This window comes from Schistocerca gregaria, chromosome 5, assembly GCF_023897955.1.
Source record: "Schistocerca gregaria isolate iqSchGreg1 chromosome 5, iqSchGreg1.2, whole genome shotgun sequence".
Classification (NCBI taxonomy): Eukaryota; Metazoa; Arthropoda; class Insecta; order Orthoptera; family Acrididae; genus Schistocerca; species Schistocerca gregaria.
In genome coordinates, this window is record NC_064924.1 from 643,989,253 (window position 1) to 644,002,404 (window position 13,152).

General features: G+C 47.4%; 1 protein-coding gene across 1 annotated transcript in view; it reads right to left on the reverse strand.

Annotated features, from left to right (window-relative positions):
- The window catches only part of LOC126272466 (sialin-like), a 220,739-nt gene that overhangs the window by 99,981 nt on the left and 107,606 nt on the right, over positions 1-13,152 (reverse strand). The window contains exon 5 of the mRNA XM_049975344.1: positions 143-273. Coding sequence (XP_049831301.1) covers positions 143-273 — 131 coding nt within the window. The remainder of the gene's footprint in view (positions 1-142; positions 274-13,152) is intronic.

A 13,152-nucleotide genomic window follows, 5' to 3' on the forward strand; every position in this document is an offset into this window, starting at 1 on the left:
AGCGTTGATGGGCGAGAAGAATCGCAGGGACAGGCCTCGACATTTGTACAGAAGGCAGATGTTGGATGGTGTGGGATGCAGGAGTTGTGAAGAACGCAGGGGTGGGGAGGTGCATGAAACCGGCCGCTGGGTAGCGGCTCACCTGGTGTTCGGGTGGCCCGCCCAGTGACTCCTCGATGTACTGCTGCTCCCGGGGGTCGATATGGTGGTCCTCCTTCGGCGCGCGCCGTACTACCAGCACCCACAGCGCCGTCCAGGCCAGGCCGACGAAGCCTGTACGGCAAACAAGGCACTATGTCAGGTTCGCTGTGCTCTAAAACAATAACAACACACAGGTTTCCACAGTACATTTTCTGGCATTACAGAAAGAATGATTTGTCGTGACCACGGAGATTTGAGCTGGATTAGGACTAAACTTCACGTTACTGCTATTTTCGATCAGGTGCCTTAACTATTACGATATTTAAGAACATCTCCAGCCCTGCATCAAACTTTCATTGACACTTACGTTTCCATCTACAACTTCCGAACACCGCTACGCAAGATTCCTCATCACCATTGGGTATGCGGGAATTGAATCAGGGCTGGGAAAGGAGATGGTAAAGTATTATGGCTTACGCTGCCATAAGAGATGTACAGTATATCAATTAACTGAAAAGCACAGACTTTGTTATACACTACTGGCCATTAAAATTGCTACACCAAGAAGAAATGCAGATGATAAACGGGTATTCATTGGACAAATATATTATACTAGAACTGACATGTGATTACATTTTCACGCAATTTGGGTGCATAGATCCTGAAAAATCAGTACCCAGAACAACCACCTCTGGCCGTAATAACGCCCCTGATACGCCTGGGCATTGAGTCAAACAGAGCTCGGATGGCGTGCACAGGTACAGCTGCCCATGCAGCTTCAACACGATACCACATTTCAAGAGTAGTGACTGGCGTATTGTGACGAGCCAGTTGCTCGGCCACCATTGACAAGACATTTTCAATTGGTGAGAGAACTGGAGAATGTGCTGGCCAGGGCAGCAGTCGAACATTTTCTGTATCCAGAAAGGCCCGTACAGGACCTGCAACATGCGGTCGTGCGTTATCCTGCTGAAATATAGGGTTTCGCAGCGATCGAATGAAGGGCAGAGCCACGGGTCGTAACACATTTGAAATGTAACGTACACAGTTCAAACTGCCGTCAATGGGAACAAGAGGTGAGCGAGACGTGTAACCAGTGGCACCCCATACTTCAAGCCGGGTGATACGCCAGTGTGGCGATGACGAATACACTCTTCCAATGTGCGTTCACCGCGATGTCGCCTAACACGGACGCGACCATCATGATGTTGTAAACAGGACCTAGATTCATCCGAAAGAAGGACGTTTTGGCAGGCGCTCCTGTCTGTGATCCAGCGTCAAGGGTAACTGCAGCCGTGGTCTCCGAGCTGATAGTCCATGCTGCTGTAATCGTCGCCGACTGTTCGTGAAGATGGTTGTTGTCTTGCAAACGTCCCCATCTGTTGACTCAGGGATCGAGACGTGGCTGCACGATCCGAATAAGATGACTGTCATCTCGACTGCCAGTGATACGAGTCCGTATTACCCTTCTGAACCCACCGATTCCATATTCTGCTAACAGTCATTGGATCTCGACCAACGCGAGCAGCAGTGTCGCGATACGATAAACCGCAATCGCGATAGGCTACAATCCGACCTTTATCAAAGTCGGAAACGTGATGCTACGCATTTCTCCTTCTTACACGAGTTATCACAACAATGTTTCACCAGGCAACGCCGGTCAACTGCTGGTTTTGGATGAGAAGCCGGTTGGAAACTTTCCTCGTGTCAGCACGCTGTAGGCGTCGCCACCGACGCCAACCTTGTGTGAATGCTCTGAAAAGGTAATCATTTGCATATCACAACATCTTCTTGTCGGTTAAATTTCGCTTCTGTAGTACGTCATCTTCGTGGTGTCGCAATTTTAATGGCCAGTAGAGTAGTTTCCCTCTTTCCTTTAACTGCAACAAATGATTCAAATGGCTCTGAGTACTATGGGACCTATCATCTATGGTCATCAGTCCACTAGAACTTAGACCTACTTAAACCTAACTAACCTAAGGACATCACACAACACCCAGTCATCACGAACTGCAACATCTCGGGACATGCTTTCCAGGTAACAGCACATCTATGATCATTGTCAGGTTGTACTGAGCTACAGACTTGTTCACAGATGTCTGAAGATGGTGCCCGTCTAGTTGTGTGTCTATGATATCAGTCGCATCCGTAAGAGTACTGTGGGCGGTTAGAACTGCTACATATAACATCGTGATGGCTAACACAGTTTTAGAGAAAACGTCGTCTGTACATAACAGCATAAGAAGAACTGAGCCTACTAATAGAGTTATTAAAGCTTACTTTACTTTTAATAACAATGTCACTACCATGAAACTGACTGTCAAGTTGTCACGAGTCTAGAGAGTAGGTTATCAAGGAAAACAATACTTCGAGAAAGAGGAGATTTATGATAGGTATCCCGTAGCCAAACCTCGTGTACAAGAAGTGAACGAAAAGGAGCGGGTTGAGCGGAGCAGGGTACACAAAACCCGAACTATCGACAAATTAAGAAATTGCTATGTTCCATACGGAGGGAGCTGTATATGTGTACTGAAAACCACGACATCTGTGTAGTCCAAACTGTCATCTTCCAACAGTGAATCCTAGTGGTGATGCTGTTACATTTGGAGCTGTAGGTTGGTGTCGTGGGTAGTGTCCGCAAAACAATACGAATTGTTTCTTTTCTCATACTGAAAGACATAAACGAATGGGCAAATCAAAACGTCATTTACAGTACACAGTGCTACACGCAGTAAAAACGACGTTTACAGTACATTGAGCTACACACAGTAATGTTAGTTTGGTAAACGACATGCACGAAATTTTAGTTGCTCGAAGTTTTTCATCTTATAGCAATTTAGAATCAGAGAGCCCAAAATTGGGAGCAGTTGTACAAATAGTACACTTCTTGTGACAACAAATCTCCATCTGTCTTATGAATAGTTTTCATTCGCAGTGTTATACATTTTCCTGTTTGTGTGTTGAGTTGTGGCTTCACTGCTTTCAGTTGTAGTCCTCTGCTTGAAACGCTGGTCAGAACCCATAGTGTAGCCTGTACTGCAACTACACACGGACAGGTCTGATGAGGAGAGGGAAAACATCTCGTCATATCGCTATGACACAGGCGTCCCCACAGCCGTTGTGTTTGCAGGAGGGACTTCCACTTGCCATTGGTGTGCAAGGTCAGCGTCAGTGGTGCGTGAACGCGTTTCAGATTAGGACATGGCAGACATACCAGCAAACCAACAATTATTCTAAAATGTTTTAGACAGATAGATTTTGGCAGGTAACCATTTTTCGCAAAAAATAACTCTCTTGATTGTGAAAGAATAGAAGCTGGGTAAGTGAGAAGAAAGGACTCAGCCATGTTAAAATTTTGTAGAATGCCCGGTGAGACAAAATTTTCTGAGCCGCTCCGGCTGTTGGGTAGTTTTTTGCTACACCTCAATGTCTGGGTGAAGCACGGTCAAGACTGTAGCTGTAAACATCAGTGACGACAATTGGTCAGAGACATTGCTCTTAAACAACTGGTCGAGTCCAGTCCATCTACTCCAATAGACAAGCAACACCTGGCACCAATAGGTACTACTGTTTCACACATGCAGCACGAACACGATGAGTTTTTCAGTGCCAGCACACTGACGACACACAACCTAATAATGGCATGCTACAGAGCGTCCCAAAAAAGTCCGCCTCCCAATGTTCGACTTGTTAAAAAGTGACTGAAGGAAACTGACCATGAGATTAGTGTTAATACATGGATATATTATTGATTTTAAATCTTAGCTGATGGTGAAAATGTGTTAGTTATTTTGGTTAAAACACTTCAGAGTAAGGTACGAAGTAATTTTTTAAAGGACAGCAACCATGAAGTTAGCACTCACCCAAAATGTTTCTGAAGTGGAAATAAAAGCAATCATATTATTTTTTCAATTTTAAATTCTGCATCTACATTCACTACTTGTTATTAGTCTGTATAATTGTAGCTTGCTGTAACTTAATATCCTCAACTGTGTATAATTAACGTAAACTAGCTCAACTCGCTGAAAACGCTGGTAAATACACAACTACAAAAATGATTTATTTATAATCATAAATAATTCAGTAATAGCTTTACCGGTACCAAAAAGCTTAATATTAATTGAACTGTAGATATGTAGAAAAACCATACTTAATAGTTTTAATTACAACTGATTTGTTGAAAAGTATGTGCTGCAGCTTGGACCGTGAAATAATGTTTAATAATGTTGTTCATATTAAAATGAAATGCAAGTTAAATCCTTAATTTATGTTTATTTACAAGTAATATGAGGAATTTATTATAAATCTCATATTTCTATCTACTGAGTGAAAGGATTACTTTAATCTCACTTATTATGTAGTGATTGTATTTACAGAATGTATGTCACCTTCAGATGCAGCGTCATTTTGGGATACAAAGGCTGTTATAAACTCGTTGTTAGCAATTCCTTACTTAAGAATAGATTTAGTTAATCAGTATGAGATGCATTGACTGATGATAATGCAACATTAAAGTGATTCTGTACATTTAACTTTCTTAGTGATATTTGTTATTGTTTTATACTTTTAATTAATCTATTCTTCCTTCACCAGACATCAAAGAAACTAACAAATGGCGATACTGAAAAACTCTATTCCAGTCTTATTTCACATTTTTGGACTACCACATGTCGGTGTTGAGGGGATTTTTTAATAATATCTTTCTTAATCGTACTACAGGTTGATTCAGCTGAGCTGTGCACCTTCGATATTTCCTGAATCGCCACAGATATCGTGATTATGATTTCGCCCAAATGAATTGTAAGATAGTCCTCACTAAACGCTATAGCGTACAGACTCTTTTTATAGCTACACTACTGGCGAAACCCGGCGTTGCCAAGGTATTTAGTTACAGCTGTGCATCTACGTCTGTACCAAGCAGCATCTGGCCTTGTACTTGATGACTATGACGTCATATCTCCTGAACTGTGTGTTGTACAATGGTATAATTTTGTGGGTACATTCAGCGGCGTATGTGAATACTGTCTGCAAAATGTGTTACGAATGGAATCAGTAGCGATGATATAATAAATTTAAACTTCATGCATGATGGGGCAATTTTTAATGCATGTCATTGATTATGATGTCGTGTCCCCTGAAGTGTATGTTGCACAATGACATAATTTTGCACTGCCGTTCAGTGGTATATGTGCGTACTGTCTGTAAAATGTGTCAGGAATATAATTAGCAGTAAAGAAACAGTAAATTACTAACTCATGTCTCCCGAGGTACTTTTACTGCATGAACAGCGAAAAATGAGCAAGCTATGATCATTTTTAATTTCATCATTTTGCAGGCGTTGTCAGCGAGAAAAACTTTCATAATGATTTGAAATTATGTGTAAGGTTTGTTGCAAGACGCATAGTGCTCTCATTCTCAAGTACTTGATGGTGAATGAATTCTGGAAATTCTTGCATAGAGGGCTTCGCTTATGTCTCACCCCCACCCCCACCCTTTGACAGGGAGGTTGCTCTTACCCCCACTGTGATGCTGCACGACAGTAACGTATATGTGTACCAAGTTTGGTTCAAATCGGTCCAGTGGTTTAGGAGATGTGGAACATGTACACACAGACACACACACACACACACACTTATATTTTTATAATACTTGTATGTATGGATTAGTTACAGAGGTGTCGGGCCGGTCGAGGTGGTCTCGCGGTTCTAGGCGCGCAGCCCGGAACCGTGCGATTGCTACGGTCGCAGGTTCGAATCCTGCTTCGGGCATGGATGTGTGTGAAATCCTTAGGCTAGTTAGGTTTAAGTAGTTCTAAGTTCTAGGGGACTGATGACCACAGCAGTTGAGTCCCATAGTGCTCAGAGCCATTTGAACCAGAGGTGTCGGTATCAACTTGGCTTTTTTCAAATGGAACTGCTGCTAGCATCATAGTTCTAAATGAGATGAATTCAACGTCGTTTCACGCTTCAAAATCCGAATAGTAGTTTCAAAGAAATAACAACACTTGTTTTTATCACGAAACCGATTGCTGCCTAATACTGCGGCTCTTGCGCAGCGTGAGCGCCACCGCTACACCACGTGCAGACCGCGGACAACAGCCTCTCCCTCCGGCTTCATATATAGGGACCCGCTCTGCCGTAGTCCAGTCAGTCTGGTACTCGCTCTGGATTGCGTCTCTATCTCGGCGATACTGCGTTCTGGTCGTTGCTCGTTGTTGACATTTGCCTGGCTCTGGTTCCAAGTGGATTTACATTTGGTGTTTGGTGTTGCGGTTTCCACAAACCTCCGTTGTTTATCTCTTCCTTGTTGTGTCGCTCATAGTCAGTTGCGGTCGGTTGTTGTCAGTTGTCGTTGATCTGTCGTCCAACTCGTCCTGTGTTTACCCGGTGGTGCATGCTCCACCGCCGGCGGCTTCGCCGCCTGGCGACGCCGATCCTGCAGCCCAAGGCGTTCCTGCGGTTGGTTTTGGTTACTAAATTGGCGACGAGATAAACGGGTCATAGGAGTATGGCAGAGAATGTACTCACTCTCTTAGAGCAACAGCAGCAGATCATGCGACAACAGCAGCAGCAGTTGGAGGTCTTACAGGCGTCGTTCACTTGCTGTCAGACAGGCTCAATAAGCGGGGATCCCCTCTCACCTCATCTCCCAGGTGCCCCGCTTTCAGACACGTTGCCACATCCGCCGTCGTTCCCACAGATCAACGACGCAAAAGAGGACTGGGAAACGTACCTGCATCGTCTGAAACATTTCACGGCCTTTCAGGTATCGGATGACTCTCTGCATCAGTCGTTGTTCTTGTCTTGAGCCTCACCGGACACGTTTTTCTTGCTCCGCAAGTTGGCACCATTGGCCGACCCTGTGGCTCTCTCCTTTCACGAGATCTGCGTGTTGCTAACTAACTATTATTCCCAGCGATACCACGTGGTTGCGCCTCGCTTGGGATTCCATAAATACCACAAGCGGCTGGGTCTACATCCTACCGTTCCTGGGTGACGGATCTGCAAGGCCTCAGCCGCAAATGCAATTTCACGTGCACCAATCAGCAGTGCAAGGCGTCATATGCAGATTCGTTAATTCGGGATGTGGTCGTTCAACTGGCGCCCGATCCAGAGGTCCGCACTGTGGCGTTTAAGTTGGACAACCCCTCGTTGGAAGACATTCAGCGTATTGCCCATTCCTTCGAAATTGCTCAAGCGGCGAACGAACGTCTCATGGCGCGGCCCCAGGTGGCAGCGGTCGAGTCCACTTCCCGATCCACCCATTCCCGCCGTCGACGGGGCGCAGTCTCTAGAGGGCACCGCCGTCGAGATTCCTCGCTGTGTGACGTCTCTAAGGCGTCCGAACCGCCGGTCGCCCCTCGACAGCGGCCACGTGGCCCCCTCCTGTCGTGCCCCCAGTTCTTCTCGGCCCACACTTGAGCTGACTGTCCCCGTCGCTGGAACACCTGTGCGCTCTGTGAGAAAGAGGGCCACCTTCGATCTGTCTGTCGTAGCCGCTCGACCCGCCCCCATCCCGCCCCTGCGGGCCAACAGGAGGCCATCCATACTTTACACGCAGTCTCCCCTCGGACCGACACATTGGCTCAAAAGTTATTCCTCACCCTATGCATCTTTAACGAGGACGTCCGTTCCAGGTCTGTACGGGGGCCACCGTTTCGTTGGTCAATCTGACGACGTATGCACGTCTCGGGTCTCCAGAATTGTCCCCACCCTCTCGGAGGTTGGTCGCCTACGCCGACGGTTCCATCCCTCTCCGTGGACAGTTTCCTGTTACGGCCATCCACAAAAACGTTCCCTGCCCCCTTACCCTCTTTGTGCTGGACCACCCGTGTGCTTCGGACATTTTTGGACTAGATGCGTTTACACGGTTCGGCTTTTCCATTCAAGACGAAGTGCAGTTCGTTTCAACTACAGTTCCATTTCAGGCCCTAGACGATCTGTGCGCGTCCTTTTCCTCCCCGTTTTCGGCAGACCTGGGCTGCGCTTCCGATTTCCAGGCACACATCACTTTTCTGCCGAACGCACAGCCTCGCTTTTGTCGGGCTTGGCTTATTCCGGTAGCCTTGCACGCGGCCGTCAAGCAGGAACTCGATCAGCTCCAGACTGCAGGGCTTATCGAGCCAGTACAATCGAGTGCCTGGGCAACGCCGTTAGTGGTCATCAAGAAACCCAATGGATCGCTTCGGCTTTGTGGGGATTTTGGGGCTTCGGTCAACGCTCAGTCTTTGGTCGAAAGTTATCCCATTCCTCGACAGGAAGACCTTCTCGCTAAACTGGCAGGTGGCGAGTACTTTTCTAAGATTGATCTGGCAGAAGCCTATCACCAATTTCCGTTGGATGAGGAATCACAGGCCATCCTCAACACACTTTTCTGTTTCTATAAATACATTTCCTCTGCCCCTGCGATTTTCCAGCGGTATCTCGAGTAACTTACGCAACCAATACCGGCTTGTGTCAATTACCTCGATGATATCTTAGTCACGGGGCACACACGCCAGGAACATCAGTGTAACCTCAGTAACTTATTTCACGCCCTGCAGGCTGTGGGTTTACGTTTTCGGCTGGGGAAGTGCAGTTTTTTTCAACCGAAAGTGGAGTACTTAGGAAATTCGCTCAGTAAAGGTGGCATTCGCCCTTCGGACCGCAACGTCGCAGCCATCAATGCCCTTCCCCGTCCACTAAACGTATCCGAACTCCAGGTATTTCTGGGGAAAGTCAATTATTACTTAAAGTTCTTACCCCAAGCTGCCCACATTGCGTGAAGGAATTACTCTCGGATCGAAAGGGAGGCTCTTGCCATCATTTTTGCAGTTCAGAAATTTCACATATACCTGTTTGGGGCACAGTTCACCCTCGTCACGGATCACAAGCCCTTAGCGTCGCTCTTTGGGCCCCATTCGCACCTCCCAGAATGGACGGCTCAGCGTCTTCAGTGCTGGGCGTTGTTCTTGTGTAATTACACTTACACCATCTGCTATAAGCCCACCAGTCAACCACTAATGCAGATGCCTTGTCACGTCTCCCAGCAGGACCCGATCCGGCGTTCGACCAGCAGGAAGTCCTGAGCTTCCACATCTACGCTGCCCGCTAGGAGACTCTTGGATTTCCTCAGACGGCTACGCGAATCGCCGCTTCCACGTGCAGGGACCCCATCCTGTGGCAAGTCCTCCATGTGCAGGGACCCCATTCTGCATCAAGTCCTCCACTATGTGACCCATGGTTGGCCTACCTACCTTACCCGACGTTTGAAAACTGACTTCAGCCCATGGCGTCACGGCTCACACAAACTTTCGGTAATGGAGGACGTCCTCCTGTTGTCCACGGATTCGGACGCCCATCAGGTGGTCATCCCTCTGGACTTACGCCACCGAGTCCTGCACCTATTACACCGTGGACACTGGGGGATGTTTCGCATGAAGGCATTCGCTCGACGACATGTCTATTGGCCAGGGATCAATGGAGACATTGAGCACCTGGTTCGTGGTTGCACAGTGCTTGCGCATCATTAGGCTAGTCCTCCACAATCTATCGCACCCTGGCCAACACCTAGCCAACCCTGGGACAGGATCCATCTAGATTTTGCAGGCCCCTTCTTAGGCTCCATGTGGGTCCTCATCGTTGATGCCTATTCCAGCTATCCATACGTGGTCCGCATGGCGTCTGCCACCACTGACGCCACCCTCACCGCCTTGGCCCAGGTGTTGGCCATTGAAGGCCTTCCTCACACGTTGGTCACAGATAACAGGCCCCAATTCAATGTGTCCTCGTTCCAGAACTTCTGCTCAACTAACGGTATCAAACACATTCACTCTCCCCCCTTCCATCCTTTGTCCAATGGCGCGGCGGAACGCCTGGTCCGCACTTTCAAACAGCAGCTGATGAAATCAGTGGAGCCGTTGGCCACCACCTCGGCCCTCACCTTGTTTCTAAGCACCTACTGCACTGCGCCGATGGCCGGTCATAGTCCTGCCAAACTCCTTCACGGGCGACAACCTCCGATCCTCCTCCACCTGCTGACACCATCCCCTTCTGGGCCCCGCTCTCATCCCTCCCAGCGCTACGCCCCGGGCATGGCCGTGTGGGCCCGCTCCTATGGCAACACACCGGCATGGACGCCCGCTACCGTGATGGCGGCTCATGGGCGGCGTGTCACGACCGCACAGACACACAGGGGGCTCGAGTGTCACCACCATAACCAACTCCGCCCTCGGGCCCCCACCTTGATTCCTCCCCCACCACCTTCCCTGCTTCCTGTGCAGACACGTCCCTCGAGACGGAGCCCTTCCCTTCGACCTCCATCTCCTCACCGGCTTGGTAGACACCCCTTCCACCTCGCCAGGGTATTGAGACGCCCTCTGACCACCTGCCCTCTGGTGACACCTTGATGGATGCCGCAGACAGTCTGCCCTCACCTCCCCCTGTGGTCCCTCTGGACGTATCACAACTCGTGCCCTCATTCTGCCCGCCCCCTACCGTCCGGGGCATTTCCGCCCCTATGCACCAATTTCGAGGGGGTGGAATCTAGTGTCTCCCGCCGCAGAAGTCGAACACGCGCCAGAACAAATGGACGAGGCCAGCCCATAGAGTCCCCTAGACTTAGAACTACTCAAACCTAACTAACCTAAGGACATCAAACATCCATGCCCAAGGCAGGATTCGAACCTGTAACCGTAGCAGCCATGTGGTTCCTGACTGAAGAGCCTAGAACCGCTCAACTACAGAGGCCAGCGTCTATTAAGATTCGGACAAAAATTGATTGTGTAATTTCCAGGGAGTCTTGCTTTCGCTCCACTCAAACATTTGGATAGAAATACAAATATAAACACTGCAGAAATAAAACAGAGCCTCCCTCATCTGAGTTTGCATATTTGTGGGATCTTCGAAAAGTAACGCTCAACAATTTTATTAGCAGAAAGGTTAATAGGTAACAAAACAAAAAAATCAAAAATGAACGTCCATCTTTTATCTAACTTTCTATATAGTCATCAAAGTTCACCACACACTTCTTCAATCGAGGTACCAGTTTCAATATGCCCTGTTCGCGGGAGTCTGTTTGGTTGGAGTGTAAACATCTGCGGATTGCTGATATCACTTCTGCATCTGTCGCATAGCGCTGGCCGACCAAATAGAAGAAAGTCCGACCGTGCAAGGTCCGGAATGCATGGTGTATGCTGAAGCACCTTCCACCCAAACTGGGCGATTTTCTCCCTAACAGGAGCAGCACCATGGGGACGAACATGATCATGAAGAAGCTTGACATGGTCAGCATTAATATTATGGCGTTTGTCACGAAGCACACGACGCAACTTAACCGAAGTTTTAATGTATTCACCGTGGTCCCACGTTCAGTGAAGTCCACCATTGTAGATAGCAGCATTCACAATGGTCCCGTGTTCAATGAAGTCCACCAATAACACACCATGCATATCCCAGAACGCTGTCACAAGCACTTTCCTAGGAGAATGAGTCACTTTGAATTTTTTTTCTTATTGGGGAACCAGCATGTTTCCTCTCTGTAGAGGCCTGCTTGGTTTAGGGTACATAGTGAAACGCCCACGACTCGTCACCAGCGACGATTCCTTTCAGAAAGTCCTTATCCTTATGCAGCGTAAGGCTCTTTAAGGAGATCCAAGCTTATCATCATGCGCTGGCCTTTGTAATTGTCTGTCAGGTTCTAAGGAACCCAGCGAGCACTAACTTTATGAAATTTCAATGTGTCTTGAATAATATCGTACACCACAGCTTAGGAAATGTTGAAGTGTTGTGATATGGTACGCAGTTTCAGACGCCGGCCGTTGGAAAGTACTGCGTTAATGGGGCCCACATTCTGCGGGATTGCAACTGTTACCGGCCGACCGCAGCGTGGCGAATCACAAAGGTTCACATGACCTACTTGGAAGAATACATACCACCTGGAGACATTGCTACGGTCCGTAGTGTCGTCCGCATACATGCTACACCCTGTGAATTTCACTCAGTTTATATCCTTTGGCCCACAAAAATCGAACTACACCTCGCTGCTCTTCACATGTTGACGACAGTAACACGCTCGCCATTTTGTTTCGTAGTTCAGTCTACCCGCGCTAGAGCTGCACATGAAAACAAAATACCCTCTGTAGCGTAAACCACAAACTAAATCGTCTTGAAGTTTCAACATTTCACCAGTGACATCAGGAGAGAAAAAAATTATTTTGCATTACTTGCCGATTTTCCCTCGTAGTAATGAGACTGAGATAACACTAAGTTCTGTAATCAATGAAGACGAGACACTGCTGAGCCCAAGTGAACACCAGCTTCGCAGTTGTCAAGGATACACTTCCAATAGGCCGTCGGCAAACGGGACAACTTAGCTAAGGTTGACGTGGCGCTCTACGAGTTTTCTGACATCGCTTCCTGCTATTCCTTGTTGAGAAGCCATTTCATCACGTGAAACACAAAATAGGTTCTGCGATATTTCGGCAGAACCAATAGGAAGCAAGAAAGCTCCATACGTCACGAGCAGGCAGCAACAAGCTATAATGTCTTTGTCGTGTTCAGCAGAAGCCCATATTCGAAGGGTTTTACGCTGCACGCTACACCGCATGAATACATGCTGTTTCTAAGCACCAGCACTTTGAATGTCTGGAGAACGAATCGTTATTGACAAGATTTGTTGTAATAAAATGTCGGGATATGTCAAATGATGGCCAAAGAATTTTCGTATTTAGTTATTTTCGTATCATAGCTCGTGTGTTATGAGAGTAATCCGTTTTAAGGCACCGCCCCATTTAAGATTCACGAAAACGTGCTGTTCTTGTCAGGAATTGTTAAATTAAATGTCAGTAACAATTAGGGGATGAAAGTACAGAAAACAAAGCTAATTTAAGCGGATTTTCAGCGCAGCGTAGTTGCCGGCAGAAACGAGATTTGGAACTGAACACATACTGGATGAGGGTTCACGTCCCACAATTATCCAAATTTTTTTCACATTTGCGTTTTATAAAAGTTTGTTGGAGTTTCGTATGAAGTT